This window comes from Rana temporaria, chromosome 8 (genome assembly GCF_905171775.1).
Source record: "Rana temporaria chromosome 8, aRanTem1.1, whole genome shotgun sequence".
Classification (NCBI taxonomy): Eukaryota; Metazoa; Chordata; class Amphibia; order Anura; family Ranidae; genus Rana; species Rana temporaria.
Window position 1 is genome coordinate 76,320,157 of NC_053496.1, and position 25,638 is coordinate 76,345,794.

Here is a 25,638-nt window from a genome sequence, read left to right on the forward strand (position 1 = left end):
ACGCTTTCTTTCAACATGTTTAAGATCGCTATTTTTCAGGTTTGCAAGTTTGTGTATATTCCTTTGTAGATGATAACGTTACAAATACTATATCGATATGATGTATGTAGTGCTAATCCATAGAACTTTTGTACAGTACAAGCACTTCAGCTAGTTCCACTAATGGTTGTTGTCTAAAGCTTCCAACTTCAATCACTGTTCATGTTCTGGCTTTCTTTTAAAAATACTTCAAAGAATGCTTGTTTATTCATGCTGACCAAGGCAGGTTCTCAAAGAAATGTGTAAAGTTCTGGGGAATCTTTGATTTCCTGCTTAATGAAGTGACAGAGAGGCAGGAAAACAATAAGGAGACCATTGTTTACTGACTATTATTGCTTGTAATTCTGTAAATACAATGACATTAAATGTATGTTTTACCCATTAAGGCAGAGTCACATCTTTTGACTGAAGTAATATATTAGAAATGTCATAATGTCCCAGACCTAATTCTATTTTGACCTTGTATATGCATCCACTACAAAACAAATCAAATGTTGTAGATTTAATTGTAAATGAGCAATGAAACTACTGATACCCATAGTTCAAAGTGAAATTTATTTTCTTGTCATCAGCATATGGGATCTGATAAAAACACACTAATCAGTACTAGCACATTTTTACTTTATCTTCAAACCTGTTGAACTTTTAATTCTGATTTATCTTTCACTACTGAGAAATATTCTATACGTTAAGCATTTAAAGTGAAAATCTGCAAAAAAAATAAAAAATACTCACTGCCCTGCACCCGCCGCTCTTCCATGAATCCCACTTTGCACAAAAAAAATAAAATATATATATATATATATATATATATATATATACACACACATCCATATAATTATTTCCAATGGTCTTCTGACCTTTCCAATGATGTGTCACCAATCCTTCCTCTTCTCATCCAGCACTGATGGGTGGTAGTTGCACCTGCACTGAACTGTGATAACGCAATGATGTATGAGTGCCACCTAGTGCATTAATACTCTGATCCCAGGCTGAGCGATGATGGCTTCCCAGGGCACAAGTCCATGACAACCTCAGAGAAAATAGGTTGAATTACACTAGCCATAATTCAAGAGACCAGAAGACTGAGAACATTTAGTGGCAGTAAGGGAATACTGTAAAAGGGCCAGATCGCGGCGCTTCTTTACGTCCGGCGTAGCGTATCTCAGATACACTACGCCGCCATAACTTACAGCGTATTTCCTGTATCCACAAAGAATTTGCGCTGTAAGTTATGGCGGTGTAGTGCAACTGTGTCGGCGTAAGGGCGCGCAATTCAAATGGATGAGATGGGGGCGTGTTTTATGTTAATACGTTTTATGTTAATACGTCTTGACCCAATGTAAATGACGTTTTTTTCTGAACGGCGCATGCGCCGTCCGTGGGGGTATCCCAGTGCGCATGCTCCAAATTAACCTGGCTCCTGTTGTCCTCACACCTGCTCCCATGCCACTGGACAGGACTCCTCCTTGTTTTGTCAGAGGATCCCTCCAGCACTCGAGCCCCAGGCCTGAGGTCATTCTCCCGGACTAGGGGCCTGCCCTCAAGGGCCTATGACAGCCTCCTAAGCACTCTGTCTCCAGCTTCCATCCAAACTCCACTGCCCCTAATGGCCTGACCCCAGAGTATTAAAGAGGTCCCCCCTGCCAGCCCATTTGGCTGGGGTTTGGGCAGCACAGTGGTGTAGTGAGTAGCACTCTTGCCTAGCAGTAAAAAGGGTTGTTGGTTCGAATCCCGACCACAAAACTACCTGCCTGGAGTTTGCATGTTCTCCCTGTGCCTGCATGGGTTTCCTCCGGGTCCCCCCCCGGTTTCCTCCAACACTCCAAAGACATGCTGGTAGGTTAATTGGCTTCTGCCTAAATTGGCCCTAGTATATGAATGTGAGTTAGGGACCTTAGATTGTAAGCTCCTTGAGGGTAGGGACTGATGTGAATGTACATTGTATGTGTAAAGAGCTGCGTAAATTAACGGCGCTATGCAAGTACCTAAATAATAATAATAATTGATTGCGGCCTTCATAAATACTCCAGGCAGCTCCTCCTATCCCCCCTATTCTTCCAGAAGTTTCTGCAAAGTTTCCAGCAAGTAGGGGGAGGTATCAGAGAAGCTGCCCGATGAGTCTTTCCAGCCTCCCTGGATTACTCACACTGACCCAGATTCAAACACACAGACTTGGCTGCCATCCAAGCCAAACAATTTACCTACACTACAGAAAAAAAAACTAGCACACTAAGCTAGAGGGTGCTACACATGGATGGCCAGTTTTAGAGGGTTAGTCAGGGCATCTTATTAGGATCTCATCATTGTACTTATCAACATCAACACAATTTCATGTACCTTCCTAGTTTAACCACTTGCCACCCACCATCAAATTTAGTTGTCCCAGGATGGCCACTCTTGCTTTCTTGCTGGGTCAAGCAGTGTGGTGATCACGGCTGCACTGTGTTGCTAGGACACAGTGTGACCCCGGTCTCTGTAAGACAGAGTGTGTGGCGAGAAGAGCAGATTAGCAGCATCCCCTTGCAGGGGACATTAAGACATGTAATCTGGGAACTGATCATCAGTGCCCTGATTACAATAAAGCACCACTGGTGCCAGCAATCAGTGCCAGCAGTTAGTGCCTACAAGTGCCACCAATCAATGCCCATTAGTGATGCCAGTCAGTGCTGGCTATCATTGCTGCCTCCCAGTGCTGCCCATCAATGTCATCCATCAATGCCCATCAGTGCTGCGTATTCATGCTGCCTATCAGTGCCGTCTATCAGTACCCATCAGTGCCACCTATCAGTGCCAATAAGTGTGGCATATTAGTGCCTCCTCATCAGTGCCACCTAATCAGTGCCCATAAGTGTTGTCTCATCATTGCCCATAAGTGCCACCTCATCAGTGGCCATCAGTGCAGCCTATCAGTGCAACCTCATTAGCACACATCAGTGAAGGAAAAAAAATACTCATTTACAGAATTTACTGACTGAAACTAAGAGAGGCTTTTTTTTCAAATTTTTTTTTTAATAAAGCACCAAGCAGTGATTTTATTACCACCAAAAAAAAAAGCTCTATTTGTGTAAATAAAATGATGAAAATGACACATGGTTACAGTGTAGTTATTCAGAGTGTGACAACGCTGAAAGCTGAAAATTGGCCTTGGCAGAAAGGGGGTGAAAGTGCCCTGTAGGCAAGTGGTTAAGTGAAGGCATTTTATATATACTTTTTGCTTATGTCTCCTAAAATGCATGTTTTCTTTGTATAACGATAACTTTGCATTTTCACATTCTGCATACCAGAATTGTATTTTTCATTTTACTTACTACACACACATACATGGACAAATTTTGTGTACTTGGTGGGAATCAAATGGAGGATAAAATGGCTATAATACCGGGAAAAAGTGCTAACAAATTTGCCACCATATTCTTTCTTTATATATTTTTTAGCGTCTGCTATTGTTGCTATTGGTTGTTTAAAATAATTTAATAAAAGCTCATTTATATTATTGCATGTTTTTCTTCAATTGTTATGCTGTCTGATCCAAAATGGTGAGCTTTAAAAGAATAAGGATTTTATCCTCTATGATTTCGCTAGAAGTTTTTTATTGCAGGCACTTCCACTTTCCTTATTTTCATGTCATGTCTTTCTTGATAACCATGTGTGCGGTATTATCAGCTAGACAGAACCTGACTTACTCTTGGTGGAGATTAAGTTCAAACAGAATAGAGAAATGGATGGGAATTAAATAATGACTATAGGTCAAAGTTATTTGCCCTGTTGAAAATAACTGCCATACCGTATCTTTAAGGCTTAAATCTAAAAGAGGTAGTCAGTGAAAAGAATAGCCATTTGTGCTTAATCTGCTTCAACTATACAGTTTTTATTTTTTTGCAGGTCCCTAAAATTCTTTAGCCTAGCAACTGTGTTGTCCTTTGACATATAATTGTATACGGGGGGCAACATTTGATTGGGCTCATTTGAAAATTTGTTAACAAGACCCTTCATGGCTCTTCTCTTCATATTTAAGTCTGAAAAAGAACAAGTCAGGAATGAGCATTTTTAAGAAAATTGAAACTCCACAGTTTGCTGGAGAAAGCTAAAACGATCTAGACAATTTCTACACCTTTGTTGACACGTGACATTTTAGGGTAACCCAACACTTTGCCTAATACATTCTGCTAAATGCTTTTATGCCAGAAGTAGAATGGCTGAATTACATGCATACTGTAAGTGCAGAAGTCATATAACTCGGGAATTAAAAAAATAGGCATTTCTATATATTTTCACAGTTTTTCAAGAATAAGTACAAAACTCTGTGAACATAATGTAACCATCGATGTATCCAAACCCACCATACTCCATAAAAAAAAAAAGTTTTCCTATTTTTGCACTAAACCCAAGAACAAAAACGTTATTTCTCCATGTGATAAACATAAACTAAAGCAGACATGTTTGAAGTTCAGCTTGGATAGCTCTCCAAAATAGATACAGTGAAGGAGTGAGCATAGCTTCCCATGGGCAGGAAGCATGTTATTTACATAATTAGCAGGTAACATAAAATAAAGTCTGGAAAAAAATAAAAACAGGCACCTAATCTGAGGACTGGTAATCTGCAGGATTTATAACTTTTGTGTCTGGGTTTAAATGTTCTTTGAGGCTCCCAAACAGACAGGTTTTTTGATTGCCAGTTGTATTGCAAATAATAATCAGCTTCAGCATTGACAATGATCAGACAGGCAATTTTTTTGTGTCTGGTAAAAAAGCAGATATGATTGTAGACATATTTGATCATCTTACCTGTAGGGAAAAGTGGAAACATAGCTCATTTGGTTGTCTTATCATCCATTTTCAAATAATCATATCCTTGCATGTGTAACCAGCTTTTTTAAACATTGTTATTTTGTTCCATGTTATTTAATAAAAGCTCTGTCCTCAAATATTGCATATTGACTGCATTATGCCTTTTCTATTACAAATGGCTACAAAGATTATAAAAGCCATATTGCTTCTCGAAGAGTTGGTTTGATTGTTCGATGCTGAATAATTTGTTGATTTTATCTATATATTTATATCTATAGATCTCTCTCTCTCTCTCTCTCTCTATGTATATATATATATATATATATATATATATATATATATATATATATATATATATATATATATAATTCACCTCAAAATATATAATATACGTGTAAAAATGAATAAATGAAATCGCAGAGTTCACCTCAAATAACATTTTTACCCAGTAAAATGTTTTAAGATTTAGTTGTGCAAAGGCATGGAGTGGCTGTGCCTTTTTAACCGCTTGCCAATCCTTCACGCACTTATACGTCAGCAGAATGGCTCCTGTGGGCAAAGCAACGTACCTGTACGTTACTTTGAAAAGCCTGCCGCAAGCTCCGTGACCGTGCCCGCGGGACTCACAGACTCGATGTCCGCCGGTGTCCCACGATCATGTCACGGAGCTGCAGCACTGGGGGATGACTAGTAACAGGACACTGATCTACTGCTCCCTGTGACCGGGAGCAGTGATCAGTGTCATGCCACTGGTAGCCCAGCCCCCCCCCCACAGTTAGAATCACTTGCTAGGGCACACTTAACCCCTTCCTCACCCCTTGGTGGTTAACCCCTTTCTTGCCAGTGTCATTTACACAGTAATCAGTGCATTTTTATAGCACTGATCACTGTATAAATGACAATGGTCCCAAAATCGCACTTTACTTTGAAAAGCCCGCTGCAAGCTCCGTGACCGTGCCCGCGGGACTCACGGACTCGATGTCCGCCGGTGTCCCATGATCATATCAGCCTAAACTGAGAAATAAATTTGTTTTTGTTTTTTTTATATATTTTTGGGGGATATTTATTATAGCAAAAAGTAAAAAACTTTTTTTTTTTCAAAATTGTTGCAGGTTTTTTATTTTATAGCGCAAAAAATAAAAACTGCAGAGGTGATCAAATACCACCAAAAGTAAACACTATTTGTGGGGAAAAAAGGACGTCAGTTTTGTTTGGTTGCAACGTTGCACAACTGCGCAATTGTCAGTTAAAGCGACGCAGTGCCGAATCACAAAAAATGGGCAGGTCATTGAGCAGCCAAATCTTCCGGGGGCTGAAGTGGTTAAGAGAGTAAAGGACCATACAAACGATTTGAAAATCAGATGGGAAAATTTGTTAGTATGGTGCTTTCGAAAGCCGATTTTACTTTTTTGTCAGACAAAAGCTGGATGTGCAGACTATACAATTTTTGTCAGATGTGAACTCAACATCCAATTTTTTTTTCATTAGTGTGGTTTTCGTACCGAAAAAGAAAAGTAAGAACAAGACTACGCATGCTCAGAAATGAAAGAATACATACAAAACTATTCAACACGTTACGTCACGTCCGACATTGTATTCTTTCGTACGAAAATTTTCGTATTGTTAGTAACCTCTTCACTTTTGACATGAGACTAGCATGCCACAAAAATCAGACCTTCGGTCATCTGAAAATCTAAGCGTGTGTACGAGGCTTCCCATAAAAAGTCCCGCAGAGTCACTCTTGGGCTGTTTTCCTTGTTTAATGTACCAATTAGCTATGCTGGTGATGCTAAACTTGATTTTAATGATGAACTAAGGGAGAAATCCAGGAGATGTGCCGTATTTAATGTGACAACTTATAACAGAATTATTTTTTATCTCAGATTTAACAGTGCTTCTGGGACAATATATGCTCTTTATTCATATGATGTGTGTGTCCAAGGAGGACAATTTTTATGCTGTCATAAAACTGCCATTGTATAGGTTAAAGAAAGAAAAAAAACAATCCATCCCTAGCAGGAGTCACATGAATTACCTAATGCCATGGACAAGCAATTATATCAAAGGGTTTAAATTGTATTGCCCTATAATGGAATATGTTTTGTTGATATTGTCTTTTGTATGCTTCTATAGTGTTTGTGAATATACTGTATATATACATACAGGAACGTGTTTATAAAAAAACAGGGCCTGAAACTAGAAATGTAAATGTTAAGAAAATGATGCAGTGAGAGCATAAGTGAAGTGGAGTGTTTGGAAGTAGAATGTCTACTTTTGTAAACCGTGAAGCTGCTGCTCTGGTTGTTTGAACATCTTAAGTTGCCTCCTGAAAGGAGCTGAGGAAGACACTCATTTCCCTGTAGGCCCTAAAGACACTTCAGAATCCCTCAAACACAGCTTGAGTCTGTAGCTAGTTAAAAAAAAAGTTTGCCAAAACAGAAAAAAGTAGTAAGCATACAAACACTCTGCGAATAAGTGTAAACTTTATTTAATCCAAAGAAAAACACAAAAAACATTTCACAGAACAATGTTTCAAATATAGCTGTGATTTTGATGTTTTGTTCATCTTACTGTATATAGCTTTATCTAGCACAGTGCCTTTTCCTAATTTTACCCTGTGTTTTTATGACTATGGGGATTGAATAAAGTTTACTTTACTATCACAGTTTATTCTGTTTTACCTATTTCCCATCTGGAGCAATTTTTTCATTTTTTTCACATTTGTTATTAGAATATTACCTAAAACTCATAGAACATTATACAATAGAAATTGCAATTGTGTATGTTCCATTATATGTGGTAAATAGATATGTGAGCCTCAAAAAAAGGTGTGCATGCAAAAACAGCAAAAAATTGTAGCACCCAAGAAGATAAATAAGCAATGCTTTAAATGTCTTTACAGTTCATCAGTTTATAGTAACAATAAATTAGGGATCAATAATTATTTCTCCCACCCCAGAGTGTGCATCAACACCCAAAATGTGTTGCCTATCCATTTACATACTGTTAATAAGCATATGACTGAGGTTGATTCAGTTTACCTGTTTAGTCATGGGGCCATAGGTGTGCACAGCCTATTGCAATAGGGTGTGCACCCTAAAACTCAAACACACATGCATGTGTGTGTCTACATATATATGACCCAGGCACATTGATCTCCCTGCTCGCACAGTGAAAGAGAAGAGTATAGACACTTCTCTTATGGCAGAGCAGGTAAGAGGTAGATCTTGCTGCTACCTCGAGCAATATTACTAATGCGCACACCTTGTGCACATGCCTATGCATGGGACTTTAAAGGAGAAAAAAAGAGCGGAGGGCGCACCGACCTAGTGTGATACTGATAAAATGAATTTATTCAAATATTAAAATCAATAGTTATACTCACAAAATTGGAGTTAAAATCAGGCTTTAAAATTAGTGCAGCAGATGTCCAGCAACATCAGTGGAACACGAATAATCGTTTGAACCAACAGTCAATATTACAGCTGACAGGTTTCAGGGGCGTACCCCTTTCTTCAGAGCTTAGTGGTCTGCAGTGCTCCTGGATGCATGGGACTTGTCATTTTGCAACAGCTGGAGGGCTGCCAGTTTGAAACCCCTGCTCTACAGCCTCCCAAATCACTTATGCAGAAAAATTAAGAGAAAAGGAGAAAAAACTGAAGCTTTGCATGTTGCAAGATAATTTTGTATTTTAATAATTTAATTTAATTAATTTTAATAGGATTTTCTCTTTGCTTAGTGAATAAGGTGAAGTAAAAAAAAATAATACAAATTAAATGTATAGATCCATTACATCGAGCATTAATCTAGGTTTGTGTAAAGCCCCGTATACACGATCAGATCTTGGTCCGACCAAAATCACATCGGAATTCTGATGGAATTCCATCGGAGTAAAATAGAACATGTTCTCTATCTAAACTTCGATGGAATTCATCGGAATTTCCGATGGAATTACTCTGATGGGGCATACACACGGTCAAAATTTCCGATGGAAAAAGTCCGTCTGACTTTTTCCATTGGAAATTCCGATCGTGTGTACGGGGCCAATATGATTTAGGAAGGATGAGAAAAAAGTTTGATATTTATTATTATGGTAGTTTGTGGACTGTAATGTATGCTAATACCTGACGATTAGATCTGGATTAATTGGCCTCTCTGAAGGCAAAATGTGCACTATTGTTTCTAAACTCTATTACAGGTATAAACAACAAATAATGCACACATATGTAGTATCCTCATGCATGTCAGGAGTATGAGAACTTATTTTGGATTGTTTTTTGATGGTGGCTCATGGTATGACAAGAGATATGATCCTAAAATAAATAAAAAACAATATATATACAGTATGTACATGTTTTTACTATTTTGGGCTAGATTTTGATAATAATATTAAATATATTATTTATTAATATTATTAACAATCAGGAGGTATCCATTAACATTTACCACCAAATGAAGGCCCAATTTTGCCTAAAAAATAAGGAATAATTCACCTGGATATAAGTGTTGCAAAGATATGTACAGTTTTATTAACACATGCAAAAGATGCAAAACTGGTCTCAGGCATTAGGGTGTATTTTTACATTTGTAATTAAGGGGTTAAAAATACACAATATATATATATATTTGTAATGTTATGTTTCAACTGTCAAATATATATATTTTTTATTTAGATTTTTTTACATAATATGTATATTGCTATATCACATTTTTTATTTCAGGATTAATTGGAAAACATAGTTTGTATGTTTAAAGATGCTGATATTTTTGCTTTTTTATTTTTGCAGATGGCAAAGTAGAAGTTACAAAAGAAAGTGTGAAGCTATGCACCATGGGACCAGGCAAAGTATTTGGAGAGCTTGCAATATTGTACAACTGCACCCGCACAGCAACCGTCAAAAGTAAGCCTATCCCATCTTCATTATCCACATTGTATGATCCCCAGTGCATTGTTTATTTTGTTTTTGTTCCAAACTATAGGGAAGAATTTGTTTCATTGTTCCAAACAAGATTCATAGTTTTAATTTTAAACTCCTAGCATAAAGTATATTTAGCAATTTTAGATAAAGTGAAACACCCTAGATACAATACTCCATATAATACAAAAGAAAATCCACACACCAATGTTGCATACCTTCCAACTTTTTGAGATGGGAATGAGGGACACCTATCAGCAAAAGTATGCAGGCATAGGACACACCCCTTGCCATGCCCACTTAAAGGAGAATTGTACAAAAAAACAAGATTGGTTAAACCCATAAGTGCTTTTTTTACCACTACTCTTCCTTTATTTGGTGTTTGAATTTACAGATGCAGCCATTTAGAAATCAGATGAAAGGTTTAGGGCTGGAAAACACCTTTTGATAGATAAAAGTGCATTTTATATACAACTCTATAGATCAGACCAAAATGAGGGACAAATGGGGAGGAATGAGGAGCAGGGGGACATTGCTCCAAATCAGGGACAGTTGGGAGCTATGATGATGTCCTAACATGGTAAATTTTAATCAGCCATCAGGCTTCAGAACACAATGCTCTATAATTAAGACCATTCAGTGAAATATGTTTGAGGGGTTGTCCTGTGGGTGGGACATACTCTGTAGCTTGATGACTGATTACTTTTTTGGCTATGAAGACATGGTCAGTGTGCAGCTTTTCTTTTGGATTATTCTGGGTCATGGGTGGAGGAGTGATGGACATCAAGTTAGCACCTGCTTCCAGCATATGAGGGGAACACTTGGAGGGTTGGACCAGTGCACTTTAACTTGACTCTGGTTAGGAGACCCTAGATACAAGGAAATGTATTGAGAGGGGCACAATAAAATGTATTCACACAACATGAAAAATACTGTATATGCATCAAAATATTAATACTTATATTAACATCAAAGGGTAGCTGTAAGTCATGTAAACACATGAGGTGCTCAAAGTGGACACTAGCATCCAGACACTTTTAATTTTGGCAAACTACTGCATGAAAAACATTGACTAGAGTGTCTACATGAATTACGCTTCATGATATATCAGTTTCTTCCCATAGTGCAGTCAGTGTAGGTGGTTTTCCATGGTACACCACATCCTTTAGTGTTCCCTACAAGTATAAATTGAGGGGTATTAAGTCCAGGGAACATGGAGGGATTTTAACAGCACCTCTATGTCCTATCCAACGTCCTGTCAGAATGTGAGATAGGCTCTCACGTCTCAGTGTTGGCAAGGTGGTGCGCCATCTTGCTGGAAGTAAAATTGCACATCCACTTAAACCACACGAATGACCGGTAACATGATGACATCAACAGTGGTGCGACAACTGACATCTTTAGGTGAAACATAATACTACATATTGCTGCCATAATTAAACGTGGGCTTTAAAAAAGGACATAGATAATAACTGTTGAAGTGTGTACACATTTTTTGGGCCCCTTTGTATTTAAGGAATCATTCAGAACAGCTGAAAATACAATCTTAAAATTTATAGTCTATTGTTTTCTGGGCCTGATGCACATACATAAAGTCGAGTGTTAAAATATTTTAGAATTTTAGAGACCTTTTTTTTTTTGTTTTCCTCCTCGGATTCATTCGTTTGTTTGGAACACTGCTGGTTCATTATTCAATTTAGAAAAGTATAGGGCCTAATATGAATAACAAGAAACTGTATGTTGTGTGTTGAAAATCTGTGTTGAAAAACTATATTCACCTGGGTGTATGCAGCATCCGTGAGATACGGCATAAAACTACTTGATTGTAATGATGATTTAAAGGAAATATTTTAAAGCAGTATTTAATCCAAAAACAAACATTTACAGTATAAAATTGCAGCTCACCTTTTCTTAGATATGGTGGCTCGCTGTGATCACTGAGTCAATGAGACTCGGCTGATCACAGATCGGAGTCCCGATCCCAGCCCCTTCCCACGTGATCAGCTGTCAGCAAATGACAGCTGATCATATGATGTAAACATAAGGTCAGTAATCTTCTTTTTTTCCCCTTACGTTAACAGCGTGAGGGAAAAAAAAGGTGGTCACCGGCTTCTGACAGAGGGACATCGGTCCTGAACAGGGGGAGGCACTGCTGCTATGCAGTGCCCTCCAGTGCCACCTGCCAGTGCCCACTTATGTCACCTACAAGTGCATATCAGTGCTGGCTATCAGTGCCCATCAGTACCACCTATCAGTGCTGCCTATCAGTGTCACTTACCAGTGCCCATCAGTGCCACCTATCAGTGCCACCCATCAGCGCCCCCGCATTTACCCCCCCCCTGCTGCTGCTGTAATAACATATCTTACTTTATATAATCTGCTTGGTCTTCTAAGGATATGTCCCCCTGTGTGTGTGTGTTGTAGAAAAAAGGGTATATATCTTATTTGTAAGCTTTGATCAGCAGTCACGTGATGCGTTGACTGACGTCAGTGGGAGAATCTTAGCCCCTCCTGCTGCATCTGTCAGACAGGAAGAGGAGAGATATGGCACATCACGTGACTGCTGGCACTCACAAATAAGATATATACAGCTTTTTCTTTTATACAACACACACACAGGGGGACATATCATTAGGAGACCAAGAAGATTATATGAAGTAAGACATGTGGATTAACAAACCCTTTAACACTAAAGGGGGGTGGTCAGATTTTATTCATTAATGTAAAACCTTTCTCCCCAAAAGGGAAATAAAATGTTTACTATAACTGCTTATAAAGTGTTAGCTGGAGTTTGTTTCAATTTGTTATTCATGTCCCTCTAAGTCTACTAGTCTAACACTACCCTCGCCCCATACAGACAATGCTGTTGTCCAAAAGTGTCTGCTTTACTACCTTATCCAAACTGCAGACACCCTAGGACAGAAAGTGTGTTACTGGCTGAATCACCAGGTGCAGTAAAGTGGAAAAAAAAGACTAAAAATGGAAAAACGAATGCAGCCACCATATCTATTGGATTGGTACACTGCAAAAGTTTAGATTTTGTTTTTGAGTTAAGTATCACTTTAAGTGAATACACTAGATATTAGGATCATCTGTATTCATTGTTAAGTGTTTTTAATCCTGATAAGATCTATGCATACTGTATATCTTTAGCCTTTTGTGGACTTCGAATACAGAATATATGGAATTAGGTTGTAACATTTTCCTAATATTTGTCCAGGTTTTTGAAGCCACTGGCTGATTTCTCTCTGTCTCTTCTCTTTCACGCTGTCTAAACGATTATATAATTCTAAGCTGTCTTTGAAGGGCTCTTATGTTTATTTCACCTTCCTTAAAGCTGCATTCCATCTGTTACATTGAAAAATAATAATGTTTTTAGATCTTCTTACAAGGTTTCTTTCATATTCTTTTAACATTGACTTTATTCAAAGCTGTTTATATTACTATGTGGTCCAGGTGTGTGGCCCAGATTTATAGCTATAGACTTTTTGGAGTCAGTGCTGTATATACAGTTGGTGCTCATCTGTCTATTGTTTTAACTTCTAGGTTGTATAACCCCTGAAAAATTTCAGAAAGAAAATACAATGAACCCATTTTACTCCTAATGTTTTGACATGAATAAATTCTGTGATTTTATGGTTACAGTATGTTCGATGAGGCATGCAAAGAGACATTAAAGTGTCAGTATTATTGCTAACTATAGTGTACATGTAAGGACTTTTTTTTTTAACGATTTCATGTAATGTTTCACAACTCGCATTCGGCGCTCTAAGTATTTATTCCAATCCAATCCAATGTAAATGTTGGATTTAAGAATTGTTTCATACATTACACCCTTTAAAGTCACTCTAAAAGTGTGGAATTTATTTTTCGCTGCCGACTGCCACCCCCTTGTCCACAGAAAAGCCGTTTTATTAGCCACTGAGCCAGGTTGTTTGAACAGTATGATCACAGAAAACAGAGGCCTAGCCCAGAAGTCAGGAAACTTAGGAACTTGCAGCAAACTTAGGAGGAACACAGATGAGGATGTTTGGCTAATTAAAGGTATTGCCAGACATATTGGGCCAGATTCACGTAGAATCGTCCTACACTGCGGCGGCGTAACGTATTACATTTACGTTACACCGCAGTAAGTTTTCAGCGTAAGTGCTTGATTCACAAGCACTTGCCTGTAAACTTGCGGCGGCGTAGCGTAAATCCGCCCGGCGCAAGGCCGCCTAATTCAAATGGGGCGGGGACCATTTAAATTAGGCGCGTTACCGCGCCGAACGTACTGCGCATGCTCCGTCCCTAAAATTTCCCGACGTGCATTGCGCTAAATGACGTCGCAAGGACGTCATTGGTTTCAACGTTAACGTAGATGGCGTCCAGCGCCATTCACGGATGACTTACGCAAACGACGTGAAATTTCAAATTTCGACGCGGGAACGACGGCCATACTTAACATTGGCTAGACCACCTAGAGGGCAGCTTTAGTTTTACGTGGCGTATCTCTTCGGAAACAACGTAAATTTACAGCGACGGGCAAAGCGGACGTTCGTGAATCGGCGTAACTAGTCATTTGCATGTTCTACGCCGACCGCAATGGAATCGCCACCTAGCGGCCGACCTAGAATTGCAGCCTAAGATCCGACGGTGTAAGTCACTTACACCTGTCGGATCTTAGGGCTATCTATGCGTAACCTGATTCTATGAATCAGGCGCATAGATACGACAATCGTATCCCAGAGATACGACGGCATATCAGGAGATACGCCGTCGTATCTCTTTTGTGAATCTGGCCCATTGTATTCTCTGATATTGGGCAAGACATTTACTTTTATACCATAAAATATCAAGTTAACTTTGTTGTTTTCCTCTCACCAACTGTGCCTTTATAGGAAAGTTATAAACTAGACCTGTAGTAAGTCCTAAGCCACCTAATGCCAGAAAATAGGAGTGCAGAACACAAAGTGCAGAACTCAGGAGTGTGTAATGCAGGGTGTGTAGGGCTGAGGAGTGCATAGTAGAAGATAAAGGGCTGAGGATTATGTAGAGCAGAGAGTTCCGAGCTCAGAAGTATATAACACATAAAGTGAAGGGCTAAAGAGTATGCAACATAGAGAGTGCATGGCACAAAGTACAATAGAAAATTACCCCCTTCTCACAAAAATTTTCAGGTCATACCACGGTTGACCCAAGTCTAGAGGTGCCCTGGAGTTTAAATATGTACCCTCCGTCCCCCACCTCTCCTGAGTTTTTTTGTCAGATTGTGCAGCCATGTCTGACCATCCACTAAAATTTATGATAAGCTTTAGGGTAAATAATGTAATAAGGACTGAATTATTATTGGTTTCCTTGCATTGCTGCACAACACTTCTCTGTTCACTCTTCTATAAATTCCATATAAAATGAAACCACAGTTTTATATATTACCCTAGAAGAACAAATGGTTCATTTCACTGGCACAAGGTTTAGTGGGCCCCTGGGCAGAGATTAGTGTCTTTTGACTCAATAGCTACAACCTTATTGTGCTAATTTAAGAGCTCTTTTAAGGTTTCGAAATTTAATTACAGTAAAGATGCGCTTAGAATTTGTATTTAACTTGGCAGAAGAGGTCATGAAATCACTTCATGGTACTGAATATCACATCAATCAATCACAAACCACATTGTTTTAACTATCTTTCATTTCCCTAGCATTCTGCTTGTGGTGACAGAAACAAGTCTGATGCCTCGTACACACGACCGGTTTTCCTGTCAGAAAAAAAAAGTTTTTCTCGACATGATTCCTCTCCAGCCTGCCTTGCATACAGACGATCATGCCAAATCCTGTCACGACCAAAGCGCGGTGACGTACAACAGGTACGACCGGACTATAAAGGGGAAGTTCCATTCAAATGGCGCCACCCTTTGGGCTGCTTTTGCTGATCCTTGTGTTAGTAAAAGTTTGGTGAGAGACGATTCACGCTTTTTAGTTTTTGTGCTTTTCAGTGCATTACAGCGTGACAAATGTGCTATCTCTATTCCAAATGCTAGTTTTACCAGAATGAGCGCTCCCGTCTCATACTTGATTCTGAGAATGCGCGTTTTTCTTCCCCTTGGAGAAGCATACACACAAGCGGATTTCATGACAGAAAAAAGACCACCGGCAATCACGACAGGAAAAAAGAGAGCTGGTTCTATTTTTTTTGCGGGCAGTTTTCTCGTTGGGAAAACTGCTATGGAGCATACACACGGCCGGTTTTCCCATCAAAAAGCAAACATGGCAGTTTTGCCATCGGGAAAACCGGTTGTGTGTACGAGGCATTAGAGGCAAGCCTGCGATGGCTAGTTTACTAGAAAGTACACTTTCTGGTAACTCCAGATCTCAACATCATCTGTTTTTTAAAATAATTTATTAAAGCAGCCCTGGAAAGTGGCTAAGATATGGAGAATGTAATGCAGTCAGTATACTATTCTGGCTTTGGAAAAACTGTCTTAGTTGTTTTGGTGCCAAAACTTTTTCTACATTAATTTTTGGGACAAATATTTTTTACTTTACTGTAATTGCTCATTCACACCACATGTAGAGATGTGCATTTTTCTGCACCTGATCAATACAAGACTTTGCAAGGTCACCCAGAAAACAATTGTTTTTATGTGTCCCTTTCACACCACAAGGGAGATAAGTGATCCATAAAAAATACAACATATCTGCATTTTTCTCCATTAGAGCTCATCTAAGGTTTCCACCTATCTCTACCGCAGTGCAAAAAAACAAATAAAAAGTCACTTTAGAAAAAATTTGAAGTTAGAAGAAATTAATATTCAGTGCCTTGCATTGAAAAGCGCAGGGCACCACACACATAAAGCAAACGCCAACGCACATTCTAAACAGATCCTTTCATTGTGCATACTAGTGTGAACAAGTCCTGAATGTATTACGTTATCACAATTTATCACAATTGAAAAAAGAAAACCATTTATAACCGTTTTTTAGAAAGTATTTTATTATTCTTTTTCATAATGTAGAGTGTCACTCTAACTCTCTAGTTGTACTAGTGCCTGTCAAGTGAAGAGTTTGTTTTGATAGATGATATTGGATGTGTTGTGGTTTAAAGATATTTGTTCATTTCTATTATAGCCCAGGTTAGTGGAACATATTGTATTTCCCATCCTGTCTCAGGTATTGAATGACACCTCCAAAATTACCTGCAGCAAATGAAGGTGTCTTTTGGGAAACTTCACTGGTGTTGGTTGCATTAGAAGCAAGCTGGGGAATTATAATGCCCAGTCTGTCAGCGGTTCTTAATATATAATGAAAGCTGTTAAGGCTGAACTGTAAACAGTGCTCATTTTCAATGTTCTACTTCCCAAATCCGTTCTCCACAAATTAAATGCTTTCTTTCTCAGACATTTTTTTCATCCAAAGGGGGCTTATAAATCAATAAAATAGAAAACAGATGTTCCAAAAACCTTAGAAAATACAGCGTTTAGTCATTTAAAGTAAAGGACTATAACTAGGAAACCTGCAGTAGTACAAAGAGCTCTCTCCATGGGGAAACTAAAAACCAGCAAATAAAACATTAATTTTCAGGCTCAGAGGAGATCAGGTCATACTGTGTTACAAGGTTTATCAGAGGTTAAATGTATTGGCTCAACAATAAAATATAGGTTGCTCCAAATAACAGTCTGGTGACCTGGAAAAGAAAGGACTGTGTGAATGAATGTCTTGTGGTCTTGTCTTGGAGTGAGCATGATGCTGCATAGCAGGTTTTACAAGTGAAACAAGGAATAACGTATAGGGTTACAAAATTTGTGTGATTTGATGGTAATCACAGCATAGACTGACTCTAGGCAAAATCTCCCCAACAACAACATAAATGGCTATAAAAGCTTTTGTGGCTGTGCTAGATGAACTTCGTGTAAGAGACAACTTCTTTGATCTGTGTTTTTGAGCATACAGCATTCCTTTATACAGTGCATTAAATGTCTTTGGTGTATAGAATCATACTATCATCTGTCTACTGGCATTTATCACATGTAACACACCAGCTATAGGGAAAAGCATAGCACTTAAAGGGGTTGTAAAGGAATTTTTTTTTCATAATAAGCATCCTTTACCTGCAGACATTCCTCTTTTCACTTCCTCATTGTTCGTTTTTGCTCAGAGGTTGCTCTATTTCTTCTCTGTTCTGTTCACTTCCTGCTTGTCTGATTTTACTGACCACCGTGAAGGGAGGCTTTACTGCGGTGGTCAGTAACGTGCTCGCCCCCTCCTGGGAACTACATATGTGCGTCAGGACGCTCTCTACATGTTAGAGACTTCAACATGAATTACTGGGCGTGCCGCAGTTCATACTGGGAAATGTAGTTCTTACATGAACAAGCGATGCAAACCAGGAAGTGAATGAGAGAACAGAAACTAGAACGCCGGAGGTGATATAGATGAAGGAATTTAGTAGGTATTTATTCATTTTTTAACAGAATCATTACACTATTCTGTCTGTCTACCTTGCAGACATTAATTTTAGGCAAAAAAAAAATTTCCTTTACAACTCCTTTAATTCTACATTTTATCAGAAATCTGCAAATACCTTCGGAGTACAATTTTAGTCAACAACATTATCAAGTGAGTGAGCTACTACTCCTATAGAGCAAAAATTGCAACGGTGCTACCGACAAAGTGTTCATGAGTTTACAATCTACTGCAGCAAGAGTATAAATTCAGTAGTAGTGCATTTTCCAAAATATGTGCTGTGTAGCTTCCTAATGCTCCTGTATCATTTATTCTCAACGATCGATCGATTTTCTGGCTGGGTTTACACCTCTGTGAATTGGATACAGCTTACACCGCATCCAATTCGCATGAGATTTTAAAATATGTTTATTTGAATAAGGCTGGTTCAAATATCTGCAGTGCATTTGCACTCTGCATTGCCCAAAAAACATGTGTTTTCTAGGCAGTGCGGTCCGGCTCAGGTGCGAATTCAGGCCCATTATCTTCTATGGGGACGCATCTGATTCATAGATGTGTTCCGTTGTGAACAGGATAAAATCCTGACCTGATCCTGATGTAAACCTGACCTGATCCGAATCAAAAACTCTTGTGGAGCGATGAACAAACTGATTTTTTTCTTCACAGGGAAAACAGAGCTGGAATTTGCACCGGACTGGTGTGAACCCAGCCTTAAGGAAGGTTTGAATCTTGATACCTGTAAGAAACCTTGTAAAAGCCAATAGCTGTAAAAACCAATACAATGAAAGCTGTATGTACTGCAAGCTTCTTGCAAAGTTTTCAAGTTTTTAAAGATACGGTCAAAGCTAACAATAAACAAAACTGTTGCAAGTATACAGTGCAGACATCTAGAGGTTCCTGCACATACCACCAGCAGCCACCAAAACCTTTTCCCTAAGCTGGACATATACGGTTTAAATTATGTCCATGTTTCTGCAGAATCAGCAGAAATTTGCTCAGTGGGTGACCCTGTCAGGCCTCCTTCTGCTCAACATCCCTCTAATGAAAAATCAAAGGAGTCGGGAAGAAAATTGTCAGACGAACAGAGCCTGAATCCAATCAAATGCAGGCACTGTTTGGGTATTTTGACAGATGGTGGGGCAGTTCCAAAAAAACGTTGTTTACGTCAGGTCACGACATATTAACATAAAACATGCCCCCATTCGATCCATTTGAATTCCGCGCCCTTACGCCTTTGAGAGATACACTACGCCGCCGTAACTTATGGCGCAAATTCATTGAGGATTAAAACCAAAGCCAAGTAAGTTACAGCAGCGTATCGTATCTTGCATACGCTGCGCCCGGCGCAGATGTATGTGGATCTGCCCCATGGTATATAAATAGGTGCACTTGTCAGCATATGTTAACATTTCTTTATCCAAAACAAAATATACAAAATGTGCCAACCCCATTATTTTTTATTTACTTCATATCTCAAACCGTGGGCTCCCATACTGACTTGTATAACCAAGAAAAGTCTTGTATTTTTGGAACACCATTTAGCAGGCATGGGGCAGAGTGTATTTTGGGACAATAACTAAGATGATGATCAGAGGACCTGAGGGCAGATGTGCTTGGCAAAACTGCAGCACAGTGGAACAGAGAAGAGTGACTGAAGAGTGATATGAAAGTTAAAATCTGTAGGATGACTGACTTAGGTTAGTTTCAAGCACAGCTGAGAAGGTGCAGTGCAAGAGAGGAAGAGAGAAGCAATACACTCCCAAAGGATCTAATCTCACATTGGTTTAACAAGTTTCTCTACTGGTGCTTCAGGGTGATGGTTGGTCTTGGTCTTGAATATGTAGTTGCATTTTCATGGAGAGTGGGGTAGTAAAGCTGGCAGAACACAATAGTGCAGTAGGAAGGATTCTCACATCAACAGTGACTGTGTTGAAGGGGAAAATCAAGCAATTTTCTTTAATTTAACCCATGGTTTAAGGAAAGTAAATTGCATAATGTATTGCCTGTTTAAGTGAAAATAATTATAAACAGAAACAAAGTGGATAAAAGGGTAGCCTGCTGGTGTTTTCATGATTGTGCCTATACACACACAACAAAATCTTATATATAAAAATAAGTAACTTGTATTGTACAGCAAATAAAAAATCTTAAAAACATTAGTGGATCCACATATGAAACCATACAGAAAAAGGAAGAATTAGTGTCCAGTGCAATGGTTCACTTATGCGTTTCAAGTTAACCTGACGCTTCTTCAGATTGCCAAATATGCTTGTGACAGTTAATTCAATACAAAGTTCATACATCTATAAGATAAAGCATATATGAATATACATTATATGCATAGGCATTACATTGTACAACTTTTTTTTTGTAAAGGCATCACTATTCCCTTGCAAAATTATATAAAAAAAAGAAAAACATGCAAAAAAAAGAAAGCATGTGCTTACAAAAACAATCAAAGAAACAAAAAGGAGAAAGTTCAGTTCATCCCATGTTGTGAAGAGGCAAAGGCAAAAACAAAGACTAAAAATTTAACTTTCTCCTTTTCTCCACTGGTCAAGGGGGAGGAGCAAGGAGCACTGACAGGGGATCTGAAAAAAAGAGAATCAGGACTTCACCGTGCAAAACCACTGCACATAACAGGAAAGTATGACATGTTTACAAAACAAAAAGAAAACAGACTTTTAGAATCACTTCAAAGCAGAGGTCCGCCCAAAAAAAATTATAATTAAAAACCAGCAGCTACACTGCAGCTGATAGCTTTTAATAATAGGACACTTACCTGTCCTGGAGTCCAGTGATGTCGGCGCCGCAGCTAATGTTTCCATCGGCTGTCAGGTGCTGCCGCTGCCATTGCCGGTTAGGGTGCCCAGCAGTGGATACTTCCCCCTCCCCTGAAAGGTGCTAATTGTGATGAGTGGAAGTTCCACTTTTGGGTGAAACTCCGCTTGAAGTGATTATAGACAGAAATTCCATTCCACAGGAACATAGGTAGGCCATATTTATTATGTATGTCCCATACCTACCAAGATGTTGGCACTTTTTCACAAAATTTTATATTATATACTTAATTTTGACTCCTAGACAAAGAGTGTAATTACAATATATAGAGACCAGAAACAAACTAGTTAAACAACCAGGAACTCTCCACTGTTATGCCGCTTACACATGATTGGATTTTCTGTCGGAAAAACCTTGGACGGACTTTTCTTGTCGGAAATTCCGACCGTGTGTACGGGGCATAACAGTCAGGAAGCAACTACAAATGCATGCAGAAGGCACAAAAATCTGATGCAGCTGGATTATAATGAATGCTGCATGCATGCAGGTGAAGCCTCAGTAACCCACCCAATACTCTTCTAAAAAGTCCAGGGCTGTTAGCAATTATAGTAATATCTCATCCACATCCGGCTTAGTATGCAGCTTTAGTAGGGTAGACACTGACTGCAATAATGTTTAATTCTGTTATTATCAGTCAATATTTCAGTTCTCTTCTGTAACCTTAACTGTATTTTTTTGTGCACAAAAAACATTTGGGATTGAAAAGTGGAAAAGCTAATTTAAACTTTAAAACTACAAAGGGGATTTAGTTTCATAAAACCTTTCAATGGTTCTGATTAGTTAAATCGTTATGTAAATGCAATAAAGCAATAAAATATTCAAGAAGTGCATATTAAAATTGGCAAATGGGACTACAATTTAAAAAAAAAAGCTATCATAATAGTAACTTAATCCAGAGAGTGTAATGTATAAAGTGCTTTAGAAATGCAAACTAGAAATGAAGATAAAATTAATCCAGCACCAACTAGCGAAGGGTTTTATTTCTAAATATGGCAAAATACAACACATGTTCTGGACCAGAATTAATTTAGTAAACCCTCTTAATGTATAAACCTTAAGTTTGGAGAAAAGCCATTGCAAGATTAGTGGGTTGTATGTTGGAGAACTGAGACTTTTCGCTCTGGGCTGTTAATACTTGTTTAACACTCAGCCATGTTTCAAAGCCTTGTGTTTTATTCCCCAGTAGAGTACCTGCTATATTGTATATCCAACACTGTATGAATGACAATTACACTGAGCTTGTTTTTAACACCTAGTTCAGTAAAGTAGAGGAGTCACAGGCAGAAATTATATACGTATAAAATATGTCACCTTGGATGATCCTGATCTTGGAGCTCAATACATACTTAACCACTTCCTTACTGGGCACTTAAACCCCTTCCTGACCAGAGGACTTTTTGCGATTCGGCACTGCGTCGCTTTAACTGACAATTGCGCGGTCGTGCGACGTGGCTCGAAAACAAAATTAGCGTACTTTTTTCCCCACAAATAGAGCTTTCTTTTGGTGGTATTTGATCACCTCTGCGGTTTTTATTTTTTGCGCTATAAACAAAAATAGAGCGACAATTTTGAAAAAAAAAAAAATATTTTTACTTGTTGCTATAATAAATAGCTCAATTTTTTTTTTTTTTACGTTTTTTTTATCCTCAGTCTAGGCCGATACGTATTCTACATATTTTTAGTAAAAAAAAAAAAAAAAAAATCGCAATAAGCGACTGGTTTGCGCAAAAGTTATAGCGCCTACAAAATAAGGGACAGAATTATTATTATTATTTTTTTTTTTTTTACTAGAAATGGCGGCGATCTGCGATTTTTATTGGGACTGCGACGTTATGGCGGACACATCGGACACTTTTGACATATTTTTGGCGCCATTCACATTTATACTGCAATCAGTGCTATAAATATGCACTAATTACTGTCTAAAATTTTTTTTTTACTAGAAATGGCGGCGATCTGCGATTTTTATTGGGACTGCGACGTTATGGCGGACACATCGGACACTTTTGACATATTTTTGGAGCCATTCACATTTATACTGCAATCAGTGCTATAAATATGCACTAATTACTGTATAAATGTGACTGGCAGGGAAGGGGTTAACACTAGGGGGTGAGGAAGGGGTTAAATGTGTATCCTAATTAGTGTTCTAACTGTGGGGGAGGGGGGGGGTGACTGGGGGGGTGACCGATCTGTGTCTCTATGTACAAGAGACACAGATCCGTCTCCTCTCTCCCCTGACAGCACCGCTGTCTGCGAGAGCCGGGAATGAGAGATGATCTCATATGTAAACATATGAGATCATCTCTCATTGGCCGCACAGATCGCCTAGGAAACGGCCGCTCCGATTGGCCGTTCACGGCGATCTGTGACTGGCTGTGTCCAAGGGACACGGCCAGTACAGAAGTTCCCCGCCGCGCGCTCGGGAGCGCGCGCGGGGAACGCGAAAAGGGGCGGCCGTAAAAACACGGCCTCCCAGAGAAGTAGAGCCACCCGGCGGCCGTATATAGTCGTACGGCCGTCGGGAAGTGGTTAAAATGTAAATACTTGTTTACACTTGGCAATTAAATATTAAATGTATATTTTGTGAATATTCTTGCTATTTTGGCCATCTGTATATCAGACAGATGTTGGCTGAACACCTGATGAAATAGGATCAGTTACAGGTTACGCCACATATGGTTTATTTCATCATGCTACAGAAACACACATCATATACATTTTCACTTTCTTAGGATGAATGCACCTACTAATTGGAAATATGTATCCAATGCTATGGTCCCGATTATTGCCTGAAAATTTTCACTTGCACCGTAACTAAGGATTCACAAACCTTTTCATAAGCAGTATTTAAATGTTAATAACTCTGCAGCTTTTTATCTGCCACAAAAAGTAGTATTTTACAGGCCTGTCACATTAAAACTGTATTTACTTGTAATCCATTGGGTGTCTTCTGGCTTTTACATCCCTAATTGGGTCTTCTCATGCTATAGAAACCATTCCAAGAGTTGCAGCTGAAGGGCAACTAAATCTGTATAGGTCAAAGCCTTATAAATGATGCAGTGAATCGTGGCATATGTCTACACAGTTATTCTCTAGTTACCTCAGTTAGGCAATAGTAAATATAGCAGTTACACTGTTTTCAATGCTAAAGGGCATTCAGGCTGGTAGCAGCATGGTGAAAGTGTGAGCAGATGCTCTGTCACACTCTATGGGAATGGTGACCAGTATGCCTGAATGTCAATCTGAAAATATCCTTGCCAAGTTGATCCAATAAGCTGAATCAACACTATAGATGCGACAATAGATATCAGCACTTATTTGCATATGCATGTTAAAACTAAATAACAAACTATGGCTTATAAGTAAAATAATAAGCAATTTAATGTGACACATGCCTAAACAAATGTGTATGTGGGGGGCTAATATAAAGTATATTATTTTCAAATAGGTATGGACTTGCACTGAAGTAAGGGAACATCACTGCACTGCAAAGCACAGCCTTTAAGGAAGACTGAGCAATATGACTGTTAACACACACACATGCATCAATCAATGCATTATATTATATAATTAAACAATTTGGGAATACTGTAGATTTCATGTAAGATTTGTACATACAGTGTTACCTGATGTAATATCCAAAAAAATGATCATGTATGTTATGACATAAGTACGAAAACAGTTAGACATCTAACAAACATATAATAGTGCCATGATATATCTAGTAGCTACCAGTTAATTTATGTGGGGGCCCTCTCAGTAACTGTTGGCCACAAGACACATTTTACCCTCTGGTGTTTCCTTGACCTTGAAGCTCCTAAAAACTAACACCATGGGGCAACAATCCCTAACCTTATGAAACTGGACTAGTATTTTGAGGATTGTTTAGTTTAAAATATTATTTTTGTCATAATCTTACCCCTTTTCATGCAAATTGGAAACAACCTAACTGCCCAGACTTTTGTAGGGAAGATGTGCAGGTGTTACAGGGCTCCCGCAGGTCAATTTACAGTATGATCTACAAAAACCTGCCACCACTATTGTTTATGCAAACAAGGGAAGGCTTTGAACTCTAGTACACATGGGCTGAATGTTGTTTGTATAGCGGCCGGGTTCTGTCGGACGAGCATGCTGGAAGACCAGCAGCTGATCAGCTCCCAATCAGCGCTCTTGGCCAATGGCTTGGAGCACTGACTGGAGTGTTCTGGCGGAAGGGCCACCCCCTAACCGTACACAAAAGCTCAGTGGGGGAGATGGCTGCACTATTATTTTTTTGAATTCAACCCGTTGGGTTCAACGAAAATAAAAACTATTAGTGTATACCAAGCTTAAAGCCAGTATCTGGAGACAAAAAGAGAGCGATAGCTCCTATTCTTTAGATAAATGGATCTGGCACTGACCTGCCTATAGGAACTCTCTTAACCTATAAATTATTGTTGAACATTTCATTGGTGAACTAACTGACTACACCCTGGCATTGCTTTCATAATAAGTTAGTTACATTACCACCACCACAAGAAATAAAAATAGGTAGATAGATTCCAAATATATTAATTACACTCTAACTACAATATATTTATATACAAGATGGTTTACATCTGCCAATAGA

General features: G+C 38.8%; 1 protein-coding gene across 3 annotated transcripts in view; it reads left to right on the top strand.

Moving 5' to 3' along the window:
* PRKG1 (protein kinase cGMP-dependent 1) overlaps nucleotides 1-25,638 on the top strand; it is a 1,173,427-nt gene that overhangs the window by 583,756 nt on the left and 564,033 nt on the right. For all 3 annotated transcript variants that reach the window (XM_040362065.1, XM_040362066.1, XM_040362064.1), the window contains exon 3: nucleotides 9,618-9,731. In XM_040362065.1, the coding sequence (XP_040217999.1) occupies nucleotides 9,618-9,731 (114 nt within the window). The remainder of the gene's footprint in view (nucleotides 1-9,617; nucleotides 9,732-25,638) is intronic.